This window comes from Artibeus jamaicensis, unplaced genomic scaffold, assembly GCF_021234435.1.
Source record: "Artibeus jamaicensis isolate MK-2021 breed Jamaican fruit bat unplaced genomic scaffold, CSHL_Jam_final scaffold_847, whole genome shotgun sequence".
Lineage (NCBI taxonomy): Eukaryota > Metazoa > Chordata > Mammalia > Chiroptera > Phyllostomidae > Artibeus > Artibeus jamaicensis.
This window is the reverse complement of record NW_026522057.1, coordinates 8,081,737-8,109,370: the sequence shown is the minus strand read 5'-3', so window position 1 is coordinate 8,109,370 and position 27,634 is coordinate 8,081,737. Positions and strand designations below refer to the sequence as shown.

Here is a 27,634-nt window from a genome sequence, read left to right as displayed (position 1 = left end):
CCCAGAGGACATGTGCTGGAGGCTCTGGAGCCCCTCCTTCCAGCTGTTAAGCAGGCCCCCCATCCACTTCTCTGCTTGGAGGGCAGGGAACCCATACTGAGTACACTGCCATCCTTAGTCTAGGATCACCTTCCACCTGTCTGCTGTACATTTCTACATCGATGAGCAACCATTTCTGTAAATTTCAAATCATAAAACCTACTGATCATCTTTCCTTCCAGCCACTCAGACTTGAAACCTGAGCCTTAGTTTCCAGCTCTATTGCCCTGGATCCTAATATCAGTCACCAAACTCGGCTTTTTCCGCCAAAATCTTGTATTTTTCTCTTCATTTGTTTGTCTGCAACACTACATTTGTCCATCTTACTGGCTCTTTCCTCTCCTCCACCTGCACTGGCTGCTAGTCTGTTTCAGAAGACACCGCTTTCAACATGACACATTCCTTCAGGCAGACAGCCTTGGCATGGCATTCAGGTCCCCCACTCTATCTCCAGCTGCGTTTCAGCCACACCTCCTCTACTCCCTTGGCCTTCTCACTCAGCAGCCAGCCAGCTACGCTACCTCTGTGCTGCTGTGCTGTTTCACCTCCCCTGACACACCACCTGGATGACACCTGTTGGGTGTGTGAGTGTGCTATGGAAGTGTGTCCTCTGCTGGGTGAGGGCAGGGCCTCTGCCTCAGACAACCCTGGGATCCTAGAGCTGAGTGAAAGAACGAACGAAACCCTCCTCAGGCCATGAAGAGCCCTGCCTTCTCTCCTATTATTCTTCAAGGCAGAAAGATATAACTTTAACAGAATTTATTGGTTTTCCTTGATTGCCTCTGGTCCGACTTTGGAAGAGCTTTCTGGGTTTATCTGGCCTTGTTTCTGGGCTGCAGCTGCAGCTTTTAAGGCCCTTTTTTCTTTCTTCCGCTTTTGGGCCTCCTGGTAAACCTGGAGATGGAAGGGAGCAGGAAAAGACTTTGTAATCCCATGTAAAACCTCGACTGGGAGAGATGGGCTGCAAACTGACACCCCAGCTGGCAACCCCAGCCTTTCTCCACAGGGTTGGTGGCCTGTGAGCCACCATGAGACCTTGGAGCCAGTTCTATGCCTCAATCAGAAAGAGATACCCCTCCCCTCTTTCTCCGCCACAGTCCCAGAATGGAGCCACCCGGAACGGCAGTTTGGACTCATACCCGAATGCACAAAGCCTTCTTGGTCACCCAGCGGCGGTGGGCTTTTCGGTAGTACAAAGGGGGAAAGGTGTACTCAATCCCCAGCTCCTTGCACGTCTTCTCAAAGACTTCATAGTTGGTCTTGCGGAGGTTTTTGAGCATCTTTTTCCTCTGGTCAATGCTCATCAGCAGATAGCGCTTGTGGGCTTTGTCCTGTAAGAGTTGGTATTCCTTTCCTTATTATATATGTGAGCGGTGTGCCACCTCATAGTAACTAAGGATAGTCACTTTATCATCTCACTGAAACCTCCCAACGGTCTCATGCAAATATTAGTATCTGAGGTTGGTACTGTTATCCACATTTTACAGATGAGAAAATAAAGGCTCAACGATGTATCAAGTCTTCAATATGGGCCTACCGGTCTCACTCTAAATCTCATGCTCTTTTCCCATACTATCCACTCAGCCTCTCACAGCTCAGCAAACTGTGAGCTGGAGTAGAGAAGAGGGAAGAACATTTGCTCTTCCGGGAGACCCCCACCCACAGCTAGGTGCTGCATCAGAAGGACATTCTGCAGTGAGGCTAGTGATTCACACTCCAGAACCAAACTCTGACTTCCAAGGAGCAGGCTCAGCCAGCACCAGGGAACACTGAGGTGCCAGCCTGGAGATGAACTGGTCTGTATTCACAATTGTGTGTTTACTGAAAATACCAGCAGCTGTGGGCGAACACTGTGTTGAGATATGGCATAATGGTTAAGAATACGGGCCCTGGAGTGAGATGACCTAGTTTCACGTCCTAGCCCATCATTTCCCAGGGCTATGCCTTGAGGAATAATTTAACCACTGCCTGCCTGGATGATTCCTCCATAAAATGGGATGGAAAGATGGGTATCAAGATTAAATGAGCTAGTGCATGTAAAATATTTAGGAAGAGGCCTAAATGCTTTATTTGCATCATGTTGGCTGCTTGTATTATTTCATATAGTCTTTGCAATCCTGTCAGTAGGTACTATTATGACCCCCATTTTACAGACAGAACTGAGGCTCAGACATGTAAAGTAATTTTCCCAGAATCGCATAACGAATTAAGTGGAAGTGGTGAGCTGGGATTTGAACCCAGAATAGCCTGGCCCCATTCATGCATTCAACAAATATTTACTGAGCATCTGCTACGTGCCAGACACTGTGACCATGCTCTAAGGTTTGTGCTCTTGACCACGGGTGACACTCAGCACAGCACTGGAAGGCTTCCATTTCTCTACTGGAGGTGGGAGGGAATGTTTTTCCCACTGCAGCTGAGGGGTGGGCACCATGGTGTTGGAATTTCCTGGCATCTCAAGCTGCCTCGTTGGACCCAGAGCCCTTCACCTGCAGATTCCTCTGCTCCTGCTGCTGGTGTTTAGCTGTGAGCAATGCTCGAGGCTTACCTTTCGATGTTTCTGCATGTGTTCTTCATAATTGCGGATCTTGACCGTCAAGGCAACAACTGAAACCACAAACCACAGAGGATGAGAGCCAGGAACAGAGGAAGGAAGGGCCCAGGTCTGGGTTATGTATTAAGACCTCAAGGAATAACAATCACCAAGGCTCTTGTATAGCCCTCTGTAATTCCTGAAGCACTCTGAATTTCAAGATCCCAAAAGATTTTGGATTATCTTTCCTTTAAAAAGCAAAGCCTAAGGAAGGAAAGCTCCTTAATATTATAAAAATATCATCCCCAAACCATAGCAAATAGCATTCTTAACAGTACAATAAGTAGTATTCCTATTATTGATTCAACATTGCACTAGAGGTCCTAGCCAATGCAGTAAGATCATATTCCCAAACTGCCAAGGATCTGCTCCTTGCCTTTGCCCTTCCAGCTGCCACCCTTATCTCTGTGATTTTACTAATGAGTTTTCAGAATTAGCAATGCCCACTCATCTCCTAAAGCCCCAGAAAATCCTTCCTTCAGGTATTCTTGTTTTATTTCTACCAATATTGCAAAAATGGGGGCAAAGGCAAAAGCACAAGGTAGCCCCAAGGAGAGGTTTTAAGTACGGCAGGCCCTTTCTGCACACAGAGTTCTGGGAGCCCTTGGACAGGACAGTGGGAACCTTGGCTCTGACCATAGGGCCCCTTCGCACCACCCTAGCTGCAGAGTGGAGAGAGACAGAGAGATGAATTTGGGTTTCTGAGGACCCTGCTGAGCTCACAGAGGTACAAAGCAGGACCTGGGTGCTGACTCCAGCATCACACCGCTCAAGATACACAGTCAGTTTTCATTACTCTTGGCCCACCCGGTCTTTCCCTTTAATAAACCACATCTAATTCCCACTGCACTTGTAGATGAGAGCCCTGGATCAAGTACCAGCTAGCAGATTTCCCTGTACCCCCACTCCCCAAGGACCCCCGACCAACTTCGAGCCTCCAGGGAACGGGTATCCTCAGGGTTTGCCACGACCTTGTTCATCAATTGCTCTTGCTTGATTTTTAGCTTCTCCTTCTGTTGAAGATAGAGACAGAGAATCTGTGAAGTCTGCCACCCTATTAAGAACTAGCCCTCACACTTCCAATGTCATGGCTGCAGTCATAGCCATGAGGGCCTATCATGCTCAAGGCCTGGCCTCTGGCCAAGCACATGGCTTTTCACATCTAGGTGAGCCCAAGGCCAGTGCTACTAATAGGAGAAATGGCTTGTTGGATGAATGTCCCTAAAGCTTGCTCAGATCTTTCAGGCATCAGATCTTTATTGAGCACCTACTGCTTGTCAGGTGCTGGGGGCATAAAGGGGAAAGAAGACTATTCCTGCCCTTGAGTTGCTCAGTCTTGAGATATTAACAAGTAGACAGAGAATGATACTGGTGTACGTGCTGTGACTTGAGAGGCATGGGATGGGAGGTGTTACCAGAGGAGAGGATTGAGGGAGGCCAAGGTTTGGCACAGTCCACTTACCTGGTTTGCCATTTCCAAAGATAAGAGTCTTTTCACGACATCATCGACCCTGTGGAAAAGTCACAGAAATGAGAGAAAGACCTTGGGGCAGAGGGGAAAGGGGAAACAATACTGTTTCATTTTAGTTTGAAAAGCAGGGATGATTAAAAATTTCTTTTACAAAAAAATGAGTCTCTCTGGACACCAGGGGCCACTTCCCACAAATTAAAAGTCAGCATGAATCTGATTTGCTGGGTTGAGAAGGTGGAACGACGTGGTAACTACAGAAAATCACGGCTGTCAGGCTCAGTGTTTCAGGCTCATCCCAGGGAGGACAAAGGGAGGGTTTCCATTTTAGCTAGAATAAGGTTCAATCTGTCTTGAGACACTTCGATTCTGTAATCACTGTTTCTTTCCCAAGTCCCACTGCACAGTGACAGGGACGAAGGGCTGCCCAGCTACCATGGCTCAGGACAGGCTGAGCAGAAGGATCCTGGCTTTGGTGTCATGTGGCCCTGGATTCAAACCCCGGCTCTGTCCCTTGGAGCTGTATGACATTGGGCAGCTTGATAACCTATAAAACGGGGATAATATTTCTTCCCTCACAGAGCTTTTGAGGGCATCTAGACATGAGAAATTTCTACGAAGACCCATGAGGCATGTTGCCTGCTTGGTATCTAATGGTATAGGATCTTTACTCAGAGCATACGAAAAGCAAGCAGCTGAGCCCCATAAGCTACATCTGTCGCTGCTGCCTCTTACACTCACCAAGCTTGGGCTTCCACAGTTCTCTGCCCCATTCTAAATCAAGCTTTAAATATAGCAGACCAGGCCTCGAGGCCGCCGTCTTCCCCACTCCCTGGAGATCTTCCCAGAGCCCCATGCTTCAGCAAAGAGATTTCTTCCTGCTTACTTCTCAATTCCAGGGATGTTCTGGTAATCTTTGAGCAGTGTGGAAGGGGGTGGATCATCTTCTTGGCTGGGCCGTACTGTCAAACGGAGGGATGGAAAACACCCAGAGTCAATTCCCATTGCCCATCCTTCCAGACTTAACTGATTCTTCTTAACAACTCTATCAGAGACAAACAAGGTCTCAAGCAAGGCACTGGATATCTCTGGGCTCAGTTTTCCTCTGCAAACTCCCCAGGCACCTGTCTTGATGTTTCATGCTGGGAGTAGATGGCCTTTCCTAAGACCCTGTACTGTGCTTTCACCTCTCACACCTGTCTGGCTCTACTGTCATCAGATCCCCAATAGGATGGGTCCTCTTGTGGGTGGACTGAATTTGACTTCTTTGAATACTCTTCCTCAGTCTGATCCATAGCCCAGCACAGAACAGGCCCTCAACAAACACTTGCCAGCTGACTGAATGAGTGAAATAAGGGGGCTGAGGAGGAACTCCTAGCTTTAGAACGCTTGAAATGTCAGCACAAAACACAGACCACAGGAAACTCTCAGCCCTGGAATGTGCATCCCAATCCTTCCTTAGAGGTGAGGGAGAGAAATGGGGGAGAACAACCTGTCCTCTCTAGGCACACCCCACTCTGCCACTATGCAAGTTATAGCAATAAATACTAATATATACTACAGGTTACTGCGCACAGTGCTCAGGATGCTTTTCATGTGTTATCATTGAATACTAACGATGATCCTCTCAAGCAGATACTTTTACATTCATTTTAGAATTAGAGTCTGCAGGATTAACTTGGCCAGCATCTTTACCAATATGCAGGCTGCCTTGGAAGGGGAAACCATGCCCTCCTGTCAAAGAAGGGCAGGCACAAAGTGCTATATACTAGGTGGGCCTGGGTAGGCTCCCTCTGGCTAGCTCATTTCCTCTCTTACCCAGTCCGAAGGTTCACCGGCTCCCGTGCTCCACCTCCTTTGCCCCGCAGGGAGGTTTCAGGGTATTGCTTTGTGGCAAGGTGGTCCTCGGGGGTCTTCTGCTTTGGATCTCTGGCCCACCCCATCTAGTGGCCAAACTAGCTTCCTTGGCCCTCTTGGCCACCCCAAGTCTTCCAGGCAGGCTCTTCCACCCCAAGTTCCGACCAAGTCCCACCCAGGAGCTCCTACCTGGTTTCTGAATGGCATATCCGCGGGCGGCCTGGAGGGTGAAACCTATGTATAGAAGAGAGGGCTGAGGCCATACCCTTAAATAGTTAAGCTTCTCTTCCTTTCTATGACCCTCCTTCCACGGTCTTTGCACCTCTGCGCCTAGCCGCCGTCCCATTTCTTTTGCGTCACGCTGCCCTTTGTCTCGTCTACCTCTCCTCACTTCTTCCCCACCTACCACCCTTTTTCTCTAAGCGGCACTTCTCCCCTATCCTCGTCCTTCCTTGTCTCCATCCACCCTTTCCCCACTCCTACTATTCTGTTTTTCGGCTCCTCACCGCGAGGAGGTGAAGGAGGGCCCCAGCGGTCAGATGGAACTCGGGCGCACCCTCCTCCCAGCGGCCCTAGGACTGGAGCTTGGGTGCGAAGGGAACTCAGCACTCTCCACGCCACCCTCAGCATGGTGACTTCTGACCCCAGCAGGCGGGGAGACGGTTGCCTTCTCGGTACTTCTCGGTACACACCGGGTCACACGAGCGCAGCCATATTGGCTCAGGCTCGACCAATCGAGTGCAGCTGCGAGGCCGGAGCAGAGGAGGACCGAGAGGGCGGATTGGAAGCGGAAATGGGTTGAGCTAAGTCAGAGTTAGCTGTGGCTCCGGGTCCGGGACGTGGAGGTTGCTTGGCCGCATTAGTGGGGTGCGGTGCTGTATACATGTTAAGATGCCACTTTTTTTCTTGGACGTAAGGGCGGGATGCCACCCTTAATCCCACTCTACATTCCTGATCCTGGCTCCGATTTTTTGGGGGGCCTCCTTGGGGTCTGTCGTAGCCTTCTCCCTCCCCGCCCCCCAATCTAGTGTTTCAACATCCCTTTCACTCCCCAAACTCATGAGGCCCAGTAAGAATGACTGGATTTCAGCCTCCTCTCTGGCAGCCTTGTAGCCTGATGGTGAAGGTCGCTGGCCGTGGAATCAGACAGCTCTGGGTTGGAATCCTAACGCCCCCATTTACTCACTGTGATTGTGTGGGCAACTCACTCAGCCTTTCTGGGTCACCGTGAACTCATTCATCAGATGAGGATGGTAATAACAGCATGTCCTTTTCAGGTTATTAGAGGACGGACTGAGGAACTTGTGTGCGAGGCACCCCTTATATAGTGAACACTCAATAAGTGTTAGCTGTGATAATATTTGTGAAATGTGAATCATAAGAACAAATACAAATTGAAAGTAGGAAAAATAAATTTTAATTCTTGGGGCAAAAAAGGGGAAAAGAATACTTGTAATTGTGAGTGCTTTTTGCCCTTTTGAATGTATGTAAATCTCTTTAATAGCTAAGTAAGCCTCTTGCCAGTTTTACAACCCAGAAATGTTTTTCTCAAGGACCTCGGAGCCATTTCTTTGAAATGCAGTCATGACGGAAGATAGTGCCCCTGGCTCCCATCTTCTGAGGGAGGGTAGGAGCCTAACTTCACCTGGTGCCTAGTTCCAACTTGCAAACTACCTCCTTTCATAAAGATATGAGAGATTTATTTTTCTTTTGGATAAATGCAATTAGCAAACACAGGCGAGGGCCCCATCTGCCAGGTGAATTGAGGATGATTCCTGTGTGACTAACAGTTCTGTCGAGTCCTCCTGCTTGAGAACTAGTTATTGTTTATTTTGAGAAAATGTGTGCAAGAAGTCGTATGCACCTGGCTATGTAAAGGTACCATTTCTTTGTGTCTCTGCAAGCCCTCTAACTAATTGCCTGTCATACGCATCCCTTTTTGGCTTGATGCTCATTCAATAATAAAACTCTTTTCTTCCTTTTCTGTCCTTCTAGAGAGGTTTTCTAGGTTGGTGGGAGATTTTGTTTTTAATTCTATTTTCCCAACAGGGGTTACCATTTTCTGAGGTCTGTATCCTGCTCTGTGACTACTTCCGGGTACCCTGGCTACTGTGTCCCAGTCATCCGTTTTCAAGTCTCCACCATAGAGTGGGAGCTCTTTGAGGATGGACTGAGCTATGTCATTTTTGAGTCCCTGCTGCCACATGGGGTTCTGGTTGACTGAATGAATGAAGGAGAAATAAACCAACCAGCAATTTTGAAGGGCACATCCCTCCGCCCCTCTGAAAAGAAAAAGAGCAGAGACTCAGGCACATGCAAAGTGTTCCTCAAAGTAACACCCAAACTAAACCAAACCATAAAGCAGTTTGAGAGACCGAAATTACAGGAAGTAAGCACAAAAGATCAGTAGGCAGGCTGGATGAAACAGTCTCTGCCTTTTAAAGTGGGAGGGCCGTGGCTTGTGTGGCTCAATGGATTAAGTGCTGGCCTGTGATCCAAAGGGTCACTGGTTTGATTCCCAGTCAGGGCACGTGTCTAGGTTGCTGGCCAGGTCCCTGGTAGGGGACACACGAAAGGCAACCACACATGAATGTTTCCCTCTATTTCTCCCTCCTTTCCCTTCTTTCTTAAAAAAAAAAAAAAAAAGGGAGGCCCAGCCCATGGGCACTGGGAGCATGGCGGAGGCATGCCGGGAGCCTCAGGGGAACTAGGAGTGTCTTTGCATTTCTTGAGGCAGACAGAGCTGGGGCATCCCAGGAAGCCCTAGAAGCCCCCCAACCCTTCTACCCCATGGACCTGGAGTCCCTGCAGAAGGGGGAAGTCAATCAGTGGCCCAAAGACACAGTCATCCTCCTGGTTTGGGACTAGAGGCTCTGGGGTTCTTAGTGGGCTGCTCTGGAACCAGAGGTTCTCATAGGGCTTGGGGCTTGGGGTGAGGCCCCCCAAGAGAGGCTGAGTGGAGTCGCAACGGATGTAGTGCCCTTGTCCTGGGCTGGTGGGGCTGCCTAGCACCTGTCCATAAAGGACTTGCTCACTGCTGCTAGGTTGCGACTGGGGCTGCATAGAAGGTGCTCTCGGGTCCCCCTGGAGCACATAGGCCTGGACCAGGGTGGGAAGACTACAGGTTGCTGAGCTGTCGTTGGACTCCCAGGGCCCTGGCTTCTTCTCTTCCTCCTCCAGAACCGTGATCTTGGTGATGGGTGGCAAGCTGGGGTCCCAAAGGCTGGGCAGCTGGAAGACCTCCTGCACGCAAGGACAGGTAGTAAGGGCATGATTCCTTTCAGATGTCTGCCCCAGCCACTGCCCCTTCCTGAGTTGGGGAAGGTCCTGAGTGGGTACCTTCCCACTGCCCTCTGTTGGAACTCAAAGAGTTGCTTCTGCAGAATATCTCATGTGTTCATGACACGTGTTAGGTGCTGTTCAGACTTAGCTTGGTTCATCTCCCCAGTGATTCTGTGTGGGATTAGTCCCATTTCACAGTGAGATGTCTGGGCCTTTGAAATGGGTAGAACTGGATGCAAACTCAGGTCTGCTTTACTTCAAAGGGAGGGCATCTTGCTAGGAAGTGAAGGGAAGACCTGAGTATTCATCCCCAGAGGGGCATCCCTTCGCTTTGAGCCTGGGCCAACACCCCCAGCCCCATGTCCCTCTTCCTCCAGAGTTCTCACCTCTGCCATGGTGGTAGGCACCCAGGAGCCCAGGCTGCTGCGGGCTGGGTCAGGGATACTTGGCCAGAGGGGATTCTTCCTGCTGGAGAAGGGGGCAGGCGAAGGCAGGGTCACGCATGCCCTCACATCTTCCCATCCTTTCTTACACCCATTCCCAGCAGCGGAAGGGATAGCTGCTACGGGCAGAGAGGAGAAGGTGGGGGGGCTGACTCCCAGACATGGGGCGTGAGGCCTGGGAAGGCTGGGACGGACTTAGGCTGGCCCACGCGGGCCTGTACTTTCTGGTGGGGAGGGGTATCAGGGTGTCCGATCTCTTGATTCACCTGGGTCTGCAGCAGAGCCGGACGGCCCCACAGAGGCAGAGCAGCAAGAGCAGGAGGCTGAACAGGCTCAGGATGATGTGCAGCTTGGACTCTCCTGGGATGAGGGGAAAGCCAAAGGGGGGAGCGTTCACACTAGTAAGGCTGGACCTCCTCCCTCAGACTGAGATCCAGGGGAAGAGCTGGGTTTCCTCCTCGGACCAGGAGATCCAGACAAGCCCGGTCTACTCCAAAATGGAGATCCTTTCTGTGAGACACCCTCCCTGTTGACCTTGTCTGTCCAGCCCCCTTCTCTCCTTACCTGGAGCTAAGGTCATCAGGGTGAGGCTTGTACTGTTGGTGGCTCCTGCCTGGCTGGTAGCCATGAGGTGGATGTGGTACAGGGTGGCAGGCTCCAGGTCAGTGAGGACAAACTCATGGGAGGAAGCGTTAAGGATGGTGGCTGGGAGCAGAAGAGAATGATTAGCCTGGGCCTGGATGCTGAGGCTCTCTCCTTGGCTGCCGAGCACCCCGTCCTGGGCATTCTGGGGCTGAGGATAGACTCACAGAAGGACTGGTGCTGAGCATTGGTCCAGAAGATGGTGTAGTGGGTGAGGGGGCTTTTCCCCAGCTCAGGGGCCTGGGGCACCCACTCCAGCTGGGCCCACGTCTTGGCAATGTGCTTCAGATGTAGCTCTGGGGCGTGGGCGGGGGCTGCCGGAGGAGAGAGGGGTTCAGGGTTGATGGGGGCAGAGTGGAAGGCCCAGCTGGACTTCTTGTGGCTCCCCAGACCCTAGAACTGGGACATAGTGCTGGGTGCGTGACAGAAGAGAGTCCGAGGGGACTTGTGTCCAAGCCTCATTTTCTCAGGAACTTTGACTGAATCCCATCAGCTAAAAAGTGGCTGAGCCAGGCAGGGTCTGAACCTGCTTCTCTCTGACTCCGAAGCCCCGCTCCCTGATTTCTGCCAGGCCTCTTTGTCTGACTCAGTTTTCAGTTTCTGCCACTCACTCTCTGAATTTATGCCGGGCCCCTCTCTATTTCTGTCCCATGTGGCATCTCATTTCTGTCAGGACAACTGATTGATTTTTGCCATACTTGCTCCCTGAATTCTGCTGAACTCACTGCCTAATTTCTATCACCCCACTGCCTGACTTCTTTCTAGCTGCTTACACCGGGGTCCAGCGTAAGCCTGGGGCAATCTCAGGATTGGGAGGAACCATGTCTGGGCCAGACAGAGGGGAGGAAGGAGATGTTCACTCAGTCCTGATTCTTGGAGCCCTGGCAGGACTAGAGAGAGAGGAGAGGGTTCTGAGAAGGGGCCTGGTGGCTGACGAACCCGTCTCTTGGGAGTAGGCGTAGATGTGCTGGGGGGGTCCCATGGTGCCTTGGTTCAAGGGGGTCACAGTGATCTCGTAGAGCTGAAAGGGCCTGATGTTCTCTGCAGAGAGAGGACGGGGTAGGCACCCTGATTAGGGGATAAGCTCGGCTGACCCTCAGGGGCTGACCTCAGACCTCTCGTGAGGGATAACCTGGGCCTCACACTGCAGGGTTGGCCTCTGCAGTCTCTTTTGCAGGCCGTTTGGTAGGGGTGAGGGGAAAAAAACTGGGAAAGAGAACTAGAAAGGTAGCAGAGTCCGGGCTGTAGCAAGAGAGGATCCAGTTAGACTCTGAGGAGAACTTCCTGATTCTGCGTATAAGAGGTGAGACCAGTGAAGGCTCACGGAAGACTCGGGAATCTGCTTGCTGGGGCGGTTCAGGTTGCCCCTGCCTCTGCCTCCCCACCTCCCAGCCCTGCCCACCTGCCCCCACCCTGGGCCGCCTCACCCTGCAGCAGGGTCCCTGCAATGCTGCCATTCTGCTCCATTTTCCAGGTCTTAGGGCTGCCGCTGGGGCTGGGGGGCCCCGGGCCCCACTCAATCACATAGCCCCGAGGCTGAGGGCTCGGGGGCTCCCAGCCCACCCAGAGGCTGTGGGGGTCTCGGGCCGTGGTACGGAGTCCACGCAGCGGCGGGCCTGTAGACATTAGAAGAAGATGGCAAGGAGGTGAAAAGAAAGCAGGCCCTAGAGCCAGAAACCTGGGTTTAAGTCCTGGCTTTGCTGTTTACAAACTGGGTGACCTCGAGCAAGTCAACATCTGAGCCTCAGTTTCCTCCTCTGTTAAATGGACATGATGGTAAAAGTTCTTCCCTCACAGGGTTTCAGTGCAGGTTAGGTGAGATGATGCGTGGGGCAAGCCTAGTGTGTGGTGCCTGGTGTAGAGCGTTGCTCAACAATCACAAAAGCTAACTATCACTGTGCAGTTCTTGGTATGTGCCTGGTACAGTCCTTGGTGCATGCTAAGTCCCACGTGTGGGGCGGGGCAGGGGCACTACTGCTGTTCCCGTTTTGTCAATGAGAAAACAGACACAGAGAGATTAAGTAACATCGAAGGTCGTTTGGCTAGTCAGTGGGAATATTAGCTTTTGTTATTGTGAGTCTCACCTTGTGAGGACCCGTGTTCAGGGGACCCTGGGGGTGGTGGCAGCTGACCTCTGGAGAATGAGCAGTTCGCTAAGGGACTGCGCTGCAGCTGGGAAAGCACAGACCGCAGATGGGCTTTCTCTCCCACCTGGCTCGGCAGGATGGACTGTGCGCAGGCGCCACCACCAGCTTAACCTGGGTCGGGCTCGTGATGGTCATAGCTCCTGCCTATTGAGCAGCTGCTTGGTGCCAGGCGCATGTCTTAGCTCATGTAATCTTCACGCCAACCCTTTGAGGTGGGTGCTGCTATCCTCCCCATTTGCTAGATGAGTAAACAGAGGCCAGGGAGGTTAAGTAACTTGCCCAGGTCACACTGTTAGCAAGCAGTAGGACTAGATTGGACCCCAGGCAGTCAAGTCTTCAAGTGCACATGCTTAAACACCATGCTCTCCTAGCTGCTGCCCCTCTCACCTTTCCTCATGAAGACCACAGGGGTGGGAGGAGAGGTCCCAGCGGTGTTATAGGCTACAAGGGCCACCTCCTGGACTTCGGAAGGCAAGTGGAAGGTGCAGTTTAGCTCCGTGGTGTTGCAGAGGGGTAGGACTGCTCCAGCCTGGCCTGAGGGTCTCCAGGAGACCAGGTACCCTTGGATCTGCTCGTTGCCTTCCTCCAGGGGCATTGGCTGTGGTGGGCACAGGAGGAAAAAGATAAGGGGGATGCCCATCTTACCCTGAGTGGGGCAGAGCTTCTAGATGGGGTTGCCGGACAATAGGAGCTGAGCCCTCCAGGCTGGGAGCCAGCCAGCCTCCCTCCCTCCCTCCCTCTCTCCCTCCCTCCCTCCCTCTGTTACCCTGTGCCAGGTCCTAGGAGGGAAGAAGTGAGTCAGTGTATGCAGCAGGCACTCAACTATTCACTGAGCCAACCCTTTGCTATAGGTGAGTCCAGAAGGGCACTACCCTGCTTCTTAGGCACGTGCAGAATTGCATGCAAATCACGCACAAATGCGTCCAAGCCTCCCAGACCCGGCAGACTCCTGAGCCCCAGCCCACAGGGGTCTGTGTGGGTTGAAGGAAGTCTCAGGGGTGGCTTTCAGAGGGGGGTCACCTTCCAGAACAGCTGCACATCCATGGTCCGGGGGTCCAGCTTCCTCTGCCACCACCAGGTGTCCAGTCTGACGCTGGGGGCTGTGGATGGAGTGAGAGGAGGGGTGCTGGGCAGGGAGGGCCCTGGAGGCGGGCCTGGGTCCTGACGGCTGCTCCCAGCCCCGCCCTGCCCACTCACCCCGTAGTGAACTGGTCAGCTGCAGGCTGGGGCTCCAGTCACTCCAGTGGCCAGGCAGGGGCCAGCGGATACAGCGCATCTGCAGGGTGTAGACTTTGGAAGGGATGAGCCCACAGAGCTTGTGCTGGAGGCTGCTGGAGGGCAGGGGTCCTACCTGGTGGGACAGGACCTGGCTCTGAGCCTGGATTCCTATGCCCTTCAGGGCCAGCTCAACTGACTCTCCCCTCAGCCACCCCACCCCGGGCTCTTGAGGAGACCCTCCACCTCACCAGGGTCCAGCTGGCTCTTCCGAGCTGTGGCTGGTGGCGCAGCTCGCACTTCTGTTCTATGTACAGGCTTGCCTTCCGTGACTCCCAGCGCAACTGTAGGCAGCCCGGCTGGGGTTTGGCCAGCTCAGGGCTGGGGTCCAGGGCCCACAACGTTGGGGGCTCCAGTTTTACTGCAAGGAGAGGGCCGGTCAGGCCCTTTCTCTGCCCCATTGCATGGGGCACTGCCTTAGCTCCCACTACCCCCTGCCCGTGGCTCCATTTTTCTCCCTGGCTCTCCATTCACATGGTCCCTGTGTCCTTCTTCCTTGCCCTCTGTGTGTCTCTTCATCTCTATGTCGTCATGGTTCTGTGCCCCGTCTCTGAGTATGTGTCTTTCTCTCCAGGTCTGTTTCATTGTCTTGCCCCAGGGCCTTTGCCCTGGGTGTCCCTGCACGTTTCCGGTGCCTTACTCCCTCATTTCCTTCAAGGATCTTGTCAGATGTCACCTCAGTGAGGCCTTCCCGGACCACCTACTGAAATAGCAACTGCTGCCCACCCCCAGCCCTCCCGCCCCTTCCCCATCAATTCCCCCATCACACTTACCCTCAGCGACATTCTGTTTTACTTATTTTGCCCCCTCGGGTGTAACGTTCCAGGGACAGGATTTTTGCCCTCTGTTCACTGCTGTTTCCCTCGCACCCAGAACAGTGCCTTAGCACATAGTTGGCACTTCGGGAAATTTGCCGAGAGAATGAATGGGTGTCCCTGCGTCTGCGTTTTCTCCACGCCTCCGTCTGCAGCTGCACCCCTGTCTTGTCTCTGTCTCCCTTCTCTATCTCTAGGTCTTCCAGTGTCTGTTTGCTCGTTGCTGGGTCTCTGTTTCCCTCCTGGTGCCTCTCTGGGTCTGTCTTTTGTGGAGGCCTCTTCCCTCCCCCACACCCGCTGCGTCACTCACCAGCGTCCATGGGATCGAGGCACAGCTGCTCCGACACCCGGGTCCCCAGCACATTCTCTGCCTGCACCCAGATGCCCATGCTCTGGTAGAGCTGCAGATGCTTGCGGGGGATGGAGCAGCGGCTCTGCCCGTGCTCAGGCACACAGTCCGGGATGGCTTCCTCTCGGACCTGGCAGTGGCCCCGGCTCCTGCCAACAGGCCAGGTGTGGGTGTCAAGCAGAGGGGACACCAAGGCTCCCTTCTCCCTGCCATCTTTGCCCCTGTCTCCTCCATCCCCACAGTCCTCCCTGTGCCCCACCCCAGGGCCCCAAGGAATGGAGACCCCCTACTCACTTGAAGCTTTTTAGGGTGAAGTTGGTAGACAGGTGGGGGTCACGTCCTGGCTCCCACTGGCAGGTGAGGCTGTCGGTGGTGAGGTTCATGATGCAGGACAGGTTGTGGGGCGTGGCGGGAGGGTCTGCGCACAGGATGGGGAGTGTGAGGGTCTGGGTAGGACCACTCAGAAAGCTGCCACTGGGACCAGCTGGCCTTGTTTCCCCGCGAGGGGCCATTCCCTCCGGGGTCACTCTGTCTATCCGCCTGTCTCTGTGCGGCCTTTGGGGAAACCAAGTTATAGGCATGTCCAGGGACGAGCATGAGGGAACCTCGACCCCCTCAACTGCACCCCCTTCCACAGTGACAGGGTGGAGCCTGGGTTTTCATCCTGGTCCTGCCATTGATCAGCCGTGTGATCTCGAAGTTGCTCAACTGCTCGGTTTCCTGCTCTGTAAAATGGGGTAGATGGTAATGTACCTACCCCTACGGTTCTTGTAAGGGATGAATGACTTACTAATGTCGAGTGCTCGGAGCAGTGCCTGGTGCATAGTAAGTGCTATGTAAGCATTAGCTGTACTATTACTGATTTTTATATAAGAACCTTCTCTGTCTTCGTTTTTTCTTAGGTGTGGGCTTGGCGCAAACTCCATTCTCTGCAATTTGTGCAGAAGGCTGCAGCTGGGGTGGGGGAGAGGCTGGGAGCAAGCCCGGCTGGGAGGGAACGTCCTCCCCAGACACACCCTCCTGTGGCTGGGGGTCGGACATGCCCGGCAGCCACGCAGAGCAGCAGTCACCACCCGGGCTCCCAAGCCACACTGCCTGTTACCAATCTTCACTCCGTCCTTACCAGTTGGTGACCTTCATTCAGCTCATCACTTACCCTCTCTGAACCTTAGTGTCCTCATCTGAGAAATGGGGCTAAACAGCACCATCCACTAGGAAGGAAGATGGCCTATTATCGAGCCCATAAAGTGCTTATTGAGCAAGAGCTTGAGGAAGAATAGCTTTCATTAGTATTGGCAGGCGGGCCCTGGAGGTAGAGCGGGTGGACGGCTGCAGGGACTCACAGCCTGCCTGCAGCTCAGCCTGGTCCAGGATCTGCAGGCTGTGGCCCCAGCGCAGGTAGCAGGACAGAAGGGCCCGTGGGTCGTTGAGGTGGGGCAAGGTGATGGTGGATTCCTGGGTCCCATCCGGCAAGCGCTGCTGCCTCCCCCCGGATTGAAGCTCTGTCCCCAGTTTCCACACAATCTGCGACTCTGGGCCCAGGTGGCTGCAGTTCTGGCTGATGATGCAGGAGGCCGTGATGGCATCTCCCAGGTGGACAATGCGGGTTGGGAGGCTGATGTACCCGCACTCCTCCAGGCCTGGGATGGAAGACAAGGGGCCACACGTGACTCCTGGGCCTGGCAGAGCCGGGCCGGAGGCTAGGACTTTGTGGTCCTAGACTCAGAGCCCTCACCTTTTTGCCTCACCCCCTGAGATGTAGGAGCTGGAATGGGGAGCCGTGTTTGGGACTGTGGGAGGCTCTTGGGGAGGAGACAGAGGTAGTGATGTGTAGGTGAAAGTTCATCAGCTGGCTATGCAGAGGCAAAGCCATCCCGATGTGTAGTATGGGCTGCTTTCCCTGGTGAAATATTCCCACGTCGGCGGATTGCAAGCTACTGGCATGACTTCACTGAATGTGAACTTGGGAAGAAGAGGTATGCACAATTAGCTCTTGCAAGCCTGCTCCAGACACAACCAGATAGAGTCTACACCCCTCCCTGGAGCCCTCCCTGAGGATGGGGAAAGCAGTGATTAGAGTGATAAGAACCCTGAAGCCACAGCAATCTTTTCAGAGCTCAGATCTGATTGTGTTTCCGCACCTCAACCACAGCACTTCAGTGGCCTGTTACTGCTCCAAAAGGCAGCATTGTGGGATGGATAAGAGCAAGGGATTTGGGGACTGGACTGCGGAGGTTTAGAGCCGGATCCTATTGCTTACTAACTCTGTGACCTTGGTATGTTATTGAAGCTTTCTGTGCTTCAGGTTTCTCATCTGTAAAGTGGGGACACAAATAGTCTCTACCTTAGTGTTGCTGGAGGCAGTCGATGCGATATTGTGTGTAAGGCACTTGGAACAGTATCTGGCTGGTGGTATTTGCTGCCCTGATTAGGATAAAGACCCAGCGCCTTCTCATGGCCCTTGTGGCCTGGCTGCCACCGCCTGACCTTCCCACTTCCAGCTCAGACCATTCTCTCTCAGCTCCAGTCACCCTGGCTTCTCGCTTCTCCTTGAAAACACCATGCTCTCTTCAGTCTCCGAATCTTTGCCTCTGCTGTTGCTTTTTGAGGTGCTCTTCTCCTCCCACCCCTCTTTCACCTGGTTAACGTTTAGGCATCTTGAGGGGAACCAGACCAGGCACTGACCAACCAGACCACGCCAAGCCCCCTGAGCTTTCCCAAAGCTCTTACTATCCTCCATACTTATGGAGTCATACTTATGGAGTATCCTCCATACTTATGGTTACTTGCTTGTCTGTGTCCCCAGCTAGACCATAGGTTCCCTGAGGCCAGAGACGTTGCCTGTTTTGCTCACTTCTGCATTCCCAGTGCCTCGCACAGAGTAGCCCGAGGTGCATATGTATTGAATAGAGCACCGCCTTTTGCCCACCGTGCCTTCTCTCTCACGTGTCCTTTGGACCATTTTCCTGTTGGGGATGCTGAGGCTCTAAGAGGAGGAACACTTTGCCTGGGGTCACAGAGCAAGTTCATGGGGTCTCACCACTTCCCAGACTCAGAATCTCAGACAGGAAGCAGCCTTGCAAAACTGTTCACTTCAAAACTCCACCTGAGGCCATGTCCTCTCCAACAGGGCAAGGATTGCCTGTTTGTGTGTGTATGTGTATGGCCTGCCAGCTAAGAAGGTCTTTTACATTAAAAAAAAAAAAAGATTTCATTTATTTATTTTTAGAGAGGGGAAGGGAGGGAGAAGGAGAGGGAAAGAAACATCAATGTGAGGTTGCTTCTCATGCGCCTCCTACTGGGAGCCTGGCCCACAACCGAGGCATGTGCCCTGACTGGAAATCGAACTGGTGACTGGTTCACAGGCCAGTGCTCAATCCACTGAACCACACCAGCTGGGGTGGTCTTTTACATTTTTAAAGGGATAAAACCAAACCAAACCTAAATCAAATAAGAACATGCAACAGAGACTGCCTCTTCCTGCAAAGCCTGAATATTACTATCAGACGAAGTTTGCTGACCCCTGTCATGCAAGATCCCTGTCAATCCTAGCCTCAACTTGCATACCCCCAGGGACGGGAGGGTCTCTACCTCTCGAGACAGAGTTTTGATAGTAGGAGAACTCTGCCTGGGCTTCCTATTTCAGGATGAAACCTACCTCCTTCTGGCTCCTGCCCTGATCCCTTTGCTGCCCGTGAAGACTGCACAGAAGTCAGAGGTTCCTTGTGACAGCCGGGCAGAAATTCGCAGACAGGATCTGGGGACCCTGGCCTTTTCCAGGTTGACTTGCTCAGCCTCTCACCTTCCTCAAAGTCTGTGGACAGGAGCCCAGCTATCCCATATCTATGGTCCACTCTTGATTCTCTAGGGATTTTCTAGGAACCCCCGGGGCAGTGTGTCAGTGCAGGGACTTAATTCTGCCCTCCACCCCTGATATCTCCCCCTGTAACTCCCCTCTCACCCCAGCCCCCCAGCCCCGACCCCACTCACTTCTGGGGAGCAGCAGGAGGATCAGAGCAGCTGTGGGCAGGCTCCAGGCTCCCAGCCCCACCATGGTGCCAGGTCGGCGTTCACATGCAGGCGGGTGGGGTGGGGTGGGGGGATGGTTAAGGTCTTGGACTTTGGCGTCACAGCCGAGCTCAATTCTCGTTCTGCCACAGTGTGGCTTTGGCCAGGTTACTTGACCTCCGTGAGCCTCAGTTTCTTTGTCTGCAAAATGGGGGTAACAGGCTTTACTACATAGGGCTTTGGGAAGAAGACCTGGCACACAGGAAATGGCTATGAGTGACAGCCACTGTTATTGTTATACTGCCTCCCGGGGGACAGCAGGGAAAGGAGCAGCAAGGAACAGCATTGTCTCCCCTTCCCTTCTGTCTTAGCTGCCCGCCCCACTCCAAAGGAGGAGCCCGAGGTGAGGGCTTGCATGCGGGTGGTTTATTTTAGGGAGAGCCCAGGAACAGAGTGCAGGAGTATGGAGAATGAAACAGGTACGAAGGGAAAGCCAGTGCAGGGCAGGTCACCCACCAAGCTGGTCGCCTGTGTGAACCGTTGGGACTCAATCTTGCTGGAACTCTCCAAGGAGCTGTGTACACACCACAGAAGTGTCCACTCAAGGGACAGTTTATCCCTTGAATGGGAGGGAATATGGAAACATTTATCCACCGACGCCTGTCCCCATTGGTCTAGGGATGTCCCTTGGTGTATTAACTGCCTGGCACATCCAGGTTGTTCATGCATGAGTATGAGGCAGGTTCTCCCGGGTGAGCCAGGGCAGAAGTGTCAGACACGCTCCCTGGCAAAAAGGGACAACTCCACAGAGCAGCTGAAGCAAGGGGCTGTCGGCTTACACCTGTGGGAAGCCTTGGCAATGGCTGAAGGGAAAGGGGTGCAGGGGAGGGACACACAAGGGGTCTAATACACCCCACGTTCTGGGCACAGACCTCCGGAGGCCTTCTGGGACCAGGCGTTCCAGGGCCAGGTGTCCCGTAGTCACGGTGACAGTTCCCCAGGTGGAGGGAGCATTAGTTCCAAGCTCAGGAAGTATGCTGGGGGTGGGCTTCAAGCCTAACCCTCCGCTCTGATCCCGTTGGGGTCTTGGGTCCAGACACCTGATCCTCCAGCACTAATTGACACTCTTGGTGGCAGGCCAGTGGGAGTCGCTGAGGAGCCAGCCTGTACACCCACGAAAACACAGATGGTGTCCCAGAAGATCCCCTGTGCTCACAAGAGAGAAAGCTTCTCTCCTTTCTCTCCCTCTCAGAGGTGTGAGCAAGAACTGGCCAGATACCCGAGACTGTTTACGCGCTTGTAGGGGCCTTAATCAAACCGAACCTCTAGTCCACAGGCGGCAAACACAAGGCTGGAGGGCTGAATCCAGCCCTCCACCTTGTTTTACCCGGCGGCAGCACAGAGCTCCTTGCCCCTAGTTAAGGAGTAGTTACAGTTATACAGTCCTGAAATTACATTCGGCCCTTTGAAGGCAACCGTGAGGCTGATGTGGCCCCTGGTGAAATTGAGTTTGACACCTCTGCCTAGTCTATCTGCTCATGTTGCAGGATCCACCCCAGGTGGCTGGCCCATAAGCCACTTTTTTTGCTAATCAGGAGAAAAGTGCCCCTCCCTCTGGCCAGATGCAGCCCCACACCAGGACCGGGCCACTGGAGAAGAAGCTGGATTTCAGCCTCCGTTTGCTGTTCGGCCTGGTAGCTTTGTGTAGTGAGAAACCTGCCCCATTGTTCACAGCCCCTCGGTCTGCCAGGCAGTGCTTGGCAACCTTCTCATGACAGCATGCCCGTTTGATGATCTCCCCCCACGCACGTGCTGGGGAAGATTGAGCCTCTTTGGCCCAGATTTTGGGACTCTGGTTCCCACCTCCATGTGCTTTTGAGCCTCCTCAGCTGTGCTGCACTGGCACAGGTCAGCTTCAGGCCCAGCCACACCCAGTGAGGGACCATTCGCCGCTGGCTCCCATCCAGAGTGGGCCACCAAACCTCAAACCCCAAAGGCCATTCCTCCCCCTGGGTTGCTGAGTGTTGGCACCCTTGTCATCAGTCCCTGGTCTCCCATGGCTGCCCGGGGTGCCCCCAGCCCAGCTGAGTGAGATTTGGGGCCTGTTGTAGTGTGGTCTCCTCCCTTGGGGCAGAGGGGCTGGGAGCCCAGCTGTGAGTCAGCTCAGCTGGTCTGAATCACAGCGCTGCCACTTACCAGCTCCGTGACCTTGGCCAAGTTACTTTCTGAGCTTCAGTTTCCCCATCTGTGAAAGAGGGATAATAATAGCACCCACTCTCAGGGCTGCGGTGTGGATGAAACCAGATGATCCGTGACAAAAGCCCTCAGCACGGAGCCCGCAAGGAGACAGCACTCAATAACTGTTATTTTCACGTGCTGTGGTGCTGGGCACCACCTCATGGAACCCAGCGCGGCTGAGTGCCCCCTGCCCCGCCTAAGGGCTGTGTGGTCCCAGCCTCCAGGGACTGCCCCTCTCTTTTGTCTAGGTCACACTTCGTGGCAGCACGACTCCCATTTCTGGGCCCCCTACTTGCAGCTCCGTGACCCTCCAGTCTTCCGCTGGCTGCAGCCGTCTCCTCTGGGCACTTCTGACTGTAGCTGGGTCCCAGCGACCCGCACTGCCCGTGGAGTCCTGCAGCACACCCCCGCTGTCTGCTGCCCTCTTCTGTCCCTCCGCTCAGCCTTCTCCCCCTGCCCTCCCTTCTCCGGTTCACGCCCCCCTCTCCCTGTGCTTTCTCCTCTAGTTCACCTGGACGTTGTTTCTATGGGAGGAGGGAGGGAGGGAGGGAGGAGGGAGCTGGGAATGAACAGGGGAAGAGACCTTCTCAGCTGCGGTTCAGAGAGACAGAAGGCAGAAAGAGTGAGAACGTGAAGTCACTCACGCAGACTGAAGTGACAGAGAGGGGGACCCGTGGAGATAAAGACAGGCAGGAGAGGTGCGGAGTCAGACGGGGAGAGGAAGGAGCCCCAGGGACAAGGATGCTGACAGCAGAGAGACTGAGGCACTTGGAGGCTGATAAACGGTCTGATACCCAAGGGAGTTTGAGATTCTAAAGATGGAGGGAAACGTGAGAGACAGAGAGAGGCACACGAGACTCCGAGACAGACGGAAACTCGGAGCGCAGGCAAGCCGGAGAGGGGTTGAAACAGAAAGAGAAATGGAGCGTCAGTGATACAGAGCTAGAGACAGGGCGGGGTGGAGGCGCAGAGGCTCCGAGAGGGAGAACCATTGGGCCCTTCCCTGGGCCCACCTCCGTGTCCTCAGATTCGGCTGTTAGTGACTTACCTGATGCAATGCCCCCCCCCCCAAGTGGGGACATCTCTAGGAAAGAGACTTAGTGTCCAGGGCTCCTGGTTCCAAGGGACAAGCTCTAAAGGCAGGAGCTCTGGTCCCAGCCCTGGGCCCCCTGTGTGCTGGCCCTTGGCAGAGCTGGGGGCGGGGAGTGGCCACAGGACTGGGAGCCCTCATCAAGGCTCAGCTCTCCCTGGGGCCCCGCTACTCACGCTGGAGCCTGCGGCCCTGCAGCCGCCTGGCCTCCCCGGTCTCCGCTCTCTTTAGCCAAGTTCCTGAAAACAGCTGCCGTCTGGCTTCTCTCCCCAGCCCTGTCGTTAATGGCCTGGCCTCTGACAGGCCGGGGGACTGTGGATTGCAACACCTGCCAGCCTCCTTCCCTCCCTTGCCCTGTTGCTGTGGCACGGGCAGCCCCTTCCTCCCAGGAAGGAGCCTGGGAGGGAAGCTGGTGAGGCCCGGGCAGCCTTCCTGCCTCGGGGGTCTTAAAGGGGCTGGGGGATGTGGCAACGATGTTCCCCTTCTCTGCTCCTCTGTCTCCGGATTTCCTGACCTCAGAGCTTTGAGGCCCTGTCGCCCGGGGTCCAACCCAGCGGGGGGCCATTCCCATGCCCCTTGCCTTGGGGGAGCATCGCTCAGAGACAGGCCCCGGCTGGAAGGTTTGCTCAGCTCTGAGCCTCTTTTTGGCACCAGCCTCGGGGCCCTGGTCACCTCACTCAGGGGGGCAGCCTCCAGGTTGCAGGGAATTTCGTGAGACAAAGTACCTTCCTCGGCGCCCCCCTCCCCACAGCGTATCCTCTGTCATTGCCTATAGGTTGAGTGGATGGAGAAATGGGGACGCTGGGGCCACAGAGGGAAGACCCGTGAGACTCAGGACTTCATCTGCTCACTGGTTGACACACAAAGATTCTGCTAGCTACACTGAACATTTAAAAATAATTTTGATTTCATTTTTGATATTAGAGAGAAAGAAAAGAGAAAGAGAGGGAGAGAAATATTGAAGTGAGAGAGAAACATCTATCTTTGCCTTCTGTGCATGCCCCAGCCTGGGCCTGAACCCACAGCCCAGGCACACGTCCTGACCGGGAATCGAACCAGTGACCTTTTGGTTTGTGGGATGACGTCCAACCAACTGATCCACACCAGATGGGGTGTGAGCACTTTTTGAATTGAGTGAGCTAGACTACATTTTATATCTTTCATTGTCTACATCTATGATTCCCTTGCAATTGTTTATAATTTTCTGTGCATTTTTCTGAAGAAGTGTCAGGCAATTCATAGTTTATTGGATTTATGACATTTTAATAAAGGTTAGGTCCCAGCTGACTAGCAGAGTGTCCATAACCTATGATCCTTTTAGAAACGATGGACTTTCTGAGTCTGGTGTGATGAGGTAGACCTGGGCCGTGGTCTTGGTCCCAGGCTGAGATACCCAGCTGTCTGTGGCAACTCCCCCGAGATGTGCCATAGGCCCTGCTGGCTCAGCAAGTCCCACGGACTCTTTTGCCAGAATAACCCGAGTCCTGGGTAGATTCACTGTAAAGTTCAATTTGGCTCTGCGTTTGAATATTTTTATGATAAAAAGTCGGAAAATACCAGTATCACTTAAACTCAGGTCATCGCGATGGCCTCCTCCCTGGTCCCCTACTTCCGCTCATCCTCATCCCCCCACCTGTCTGCGGTGCCACCCGCAGCCCCTGCGATGCTGACCAAGCGGAAGTTGGTTCATGTCATCCCCTGCTCGGATCCCCAGCGGCTTCCACCTCACTCAGCATCATGGTCAAACCCCTCTCAGTGATCGACAAGGTCCTCTTCAAGCCGGGGTACCTCCACTGGCTCCCTGACCCCTTTCCTGTAATTCTCCCCCTTCCTGCTCTGCTGCTGTCTCTCCGTTTTCCTTGTTGCTTGAACTTGTTGGGCTTCCTCCTGCCTCAGGGTCTTCGCACTTTCTGTTCCTCTGCCTGGACTCTTTCCCCGCCCCAAATAATGCTGTGGGTCACTCCCGCCCCTCTTCAGGTCTTTGCTGAAATGTCACCTCATCAAGGCCGTCTCTGACCACCCTTTAAAAAACGTTGCGGCCTCTGACTCCGTACTTCTTTTTTCCCCTGTATCCCTTTTCCCCATCGGACATTGGCTGCCTCTGCTCCTCCTCTCCCAGTAGAATGGAAGCTCCACGATGGCAAGGATTTTAGTCTATTTTACTTAAAACATTATCCGGAGCATGTACAACACTACCTGTCCCATGGTGAGTCCTCAGTCCAGGTTTGTTGAATGAATGCATTGAGTGGATTAATCTTCCTCCACTTCACCAAACCTATTCCCGACCCCCACGTGCCTCATCTTGGTAAATCAGTCGCCATCCCTACCTCCCCCAGTTCACGGGACCGGGGACCCAGGAGTCCTTCCTCACACCCCCTCTCCACATTCCCACACCAAGCAGTTCAGAATGAAGGAGAATGGGCCTCTCGTTCATCATTCAGAAAACACAGTCCTAGAGCAGGTGCCGGGGTACAGTGGCTGCAGAAACAGCTTTAGTTCCTGCCTTTATGGAGCCCTGTCCTGTCCTGCACGCTGACCCCACCACCTCTCCTTGCCTTTGTCGGGTCTCCGCATCCTTCACGGGGATGCACCAACCTGCCGCTGGGCTCCCCGCTCTCTGCCAGCAGCCTGCGGAGTGAGTGTCCTACACACACACCTGACCACGCTGGTCCCCCTTCTTCCGGGTGCCTTCCTCCCACCCTAACTCTTTAATCGGACAATCAAGATCCCCCGAGATTCGGCACCTCCTCCCTCTGCCTGTCTGTCTCCGCGTCTCCAGGTGACCACTTCGCGTTCTAGTCACACACGTCATGCAGAATTCACTTATGTTTTCCTGCCTGCCTCAGGCTCTGGAACACCTCTGTCTGTTCTCGCTGGTCCCCTTACCTCCAGCAGGCTAGGCAGTCCTGCCTACCAGGCAGCTCAGACGAGCAGCCTGCTCCGAGCATCTTTCCTGGTGATCCTGTGGTACCGGGTGGCCTGTGGGCTGTCTGCCTCCTCTGTTAGGCCGTGAACTCCTTGAGGGTGGAAACCGTCTCTGCCTCCAGGCTTAGCACAGTGCAGGCCACACAGGGGATGCTCAGAGCAGGGGACTCTCAGAGCGTATTACTGGGCTGTGGAATCTTGGAGAAGTTGTTTACCCTCTTCAAGCACCATTTTCTTATCTGTCTCAGGGATAAGGAGTCCTCCCAGGGGTTTTGTGAGGATTAAATGAGCTATGGGAGCCTTGCACAATAACCAGCATGTAGTAGGTGTTCAATGAAATTTCGTTCTTTTTCACTACCCGTATAGGTCAGAATTCCAGAACAAGGTTTTACTGATCCCCTCTGCGCTGTATCCTCCACTTTGGACCTGCACCAGGAAATGGAGGTGCAGCGCTGAGATGAAGGTTAGACTTCAGGCCAAGTTATGAGAGTGTAGCGAGGTTAGGAGCAGGGGCTGAAGAGTCAGACTTCTCGAGTTTGCCACTTACTAGCCGTATAACCCTGGGTTGTTTAAGTTGTTTAACCTCTCTGAGTCTCAGTTTCATCATCTTTAAAATGAGGATTAGAATAGATTCTGCTTCATGGGTTTCTTGAGGGAAATCAGTGAACTAATGCAGGTGATGCTTGTGGAATGGAGCCAGGCACATAGTAAATGCTCAGTAAATGTTTACTCTGGTGAGATGGAAAGCAGGAGACAGATGTGGAGTCATCCCCTCCACACACCCCCAGCGTCTGCTTTGTGGATACTTCCTCCTCCGGCCCTTCTGACCCCGCCCTGTCCTGCGTTGGGCAGAGTGTCCTCGGTGGGCTGGAAAACCCCAGTCAGGGAGCCCCGAGGAGGGTCCAACAGAGGTTTTCAGTTTCTGTTACTGCACATGACGTGTGGGGCTGCTGGGTGGGGCGAGGGACCGCCTGTTCTAGAGGGGCCCAGGCAGGAGCAGGTGGGCCAGCCAGGGCGAGTACCCGGAAGCGGTGGCTGTGTTCATCCACCAGGGGTTGGCTTGGCTGGAATACAGCAGTCGGCTGAGATTGTGCAAACAGGTCATTGTGCAAACACCTCCCTGTGTGTGACCTCGATTGTGCAAACAGGTGTTTACTGGAGGCTGCCTGGCTTGGACTGCCAGCTTACAAAAAGCCCGAGCTGTTGACTCAGAAAGAAACCAGAATCTCAATACTCATCCTTCCTTGAACACACCCCAAACTCTCTGCTTGCCTGCACAGGTTGTTCTCTCTGCCTGGGGTGCTCCCCTCTGCCTCCATCTCTGCTTGTTGAATTTCCATCCGTTCGTTCTTCAAGGATCAGAGAAAACACTCAGTCTTTCTCCAGAAACTTCCCCCCATGTGTATAATTCAGGCATTCGATATACCTCTAAAGTCACTGATTATGTTTTGCCTTATGGCTCTTTCTAGACAGTGAGCTCCCTGGGGCCAAGGGCCTTTCCTAATTCTCCCTGAGGCCTGGAGAGGGAAAGTGACCTACCCCCTGTCACAAGCCAGCTTGCAGCAGAGGTGGGCTCTAAATCAGGTCTCTGCTCTTGCTGTCATAATCCCCTGCCTTCCTCCCCCACCTCTGAGCCTGGATCTTCACTCCAGCCCCTGGGTTGAGGTGGGACCCCAGCTAGAACTTGAGGGATGGGTTGGATTTGTACAGAGGAAGAAAGGAAGAGCAAAAGTGTGGAGGCTGGGAGGGGAAGAGTGTGTATGGAGGCCATGAAAGAGGTAGAAGGAGGAAGCCCAGGCTTGGGAATGGCAGCGTGGGGGTAGGTAGGGCCAGGCCTGCATGCTAGACCCAGAGATGATATTGACCTTGCACGACCTTGGATAGCACCTCCTAGCCCTGCCTCTCAGATTCTCATCTACCCTTGGTACTCCACAGATATCCCAAACTAAACAGGCCCCCAACTGAATTCCTCCACGTTTTCTCCTGAAAACCTGCTTTTCTGTCCTGGTGAGTGGCATCTGGAAGCCTGGACTTGACCTGGACTTGACCTGGACTTCTCTATGCCCCCGATGCCCCTCATCCTGCCTGTCAACCCTCCCTGTGGATTTTGCCCCTTTTCTCCTACCTCACTGCCATCTCAGGAGTCAGGCCACCACTGGTGCTCCTTGGGGTGACCCCAGAGCCCTCCTCCTGGTCCCCTGACTTTGTCCCTGGCATACCACCCTTGCTCAACTCAGCTGAAGAGCTTCTTCTGAAACACAAGCCCTAGCGAGTCACCGTCCAACTGAAAACCTTCCGCTGTTTCCTTGCTGCCCATGGGATAGAGTTCCAAGTCTTCCTCTCGGCCTCGAGGCCCTCAAAGCAGCCCCCGATCCTCCTCGACGCTGGGGCCTCCTCTCCCTGCTCCCTTTCCCAGCCTTGTCTTCCCCTTCATTCCAGCCATTCCATTTACCATCGCGGTCC

At 53.8% G+C, this 27,634-nt stretch overlaps 2 protein-coding genes across 7 annotated transcripts; both read right to left on the bottom strand.

The window, feature by feature from the left end:
* Positions 1–783: 783 nt before the first annotated feature.
* Positions 784–6,702, bottom strand: MRPS15 (mitochondrial ribosomal protein S15). The gene is made up of 8 exons (XM_037149748.2): positions 6,464–6,702; positions 6,147–6,191; positions 4,987–5,062; positions 4,095–4,143; positions 3,561–3,645; positions 2,588–2,646; positions 1,179–1,370; positions 784–933 (listed from the first exon to the last, which is right to left on the bottom strand). The coding sequence occupies exons 1-8, from the start codon at positions 6,585–6,587 to the stop codon at positions 799–801; spliced, it is 765 nt and encodes a 254-aa protein (XP_037005643.2). The 5' UTR covers positions 6,588–6,702; the 3' UTR covers positions 784–798.
* A 1,887-nt stretch (positions 6,703–8,589) lies between these two features.
* On the bottom strand, positions 8,590–22,657 carry CSF3R (colony stimulating factor 3 receptor). Of its 6 annotated transcripts, none has more exons than XM_053660689.1 (18): positions 22,423–22,657; positions 21,115–21,163; positions 19,435–19,537; positions 18,901–19,119; positions 16,254–16,550; positions 15,205–15,328; positions 14,872–15,059; positions 13,938–14,107; positions 13,669–13,822; positions 13,492–13,571; positions 12,859–13,069; positions 11,752–11,940; positions 11,264–11,365; positions 10,492–10,638; positions 10,247–10,387; positions 9,949–10,042; positions 9,626–9,707; positions 8,590–9,200 (listed from the first exon to the last, which is right to left on the bottom strand). In XM_053660689.1, the coding sequence occupies exons 4-18, from the start codon at positions 18,962–18,964 to the stop codon at positions 8,721–8,723; spliced, it is 2,523 nt and encodes an 840-aa protein (XP_053516664.1). In that variant the 5' UTR covers positions 18,965–19,119; positions 19,435–19,537; positions 21,115–21,163; positions 22,423–22,657; the 3' UTR covers positions 8,590–8,720. The 6 variants fall into 6 exon arrangements, with proteins under 6 accessions (XP_053516664.1, XP_053516665.1, XP_053516667.1 ...); XM_053660690.1 differs by having other exon boundaries at positions 19,435–19,492; XM_053660692.1 differs by lacking the exon at positions 22,423–22,657 and adding an exon at positions 21,449–21,546.
* Positions 22,658–27,634: the final 4,977 nt, after the last annotated feature.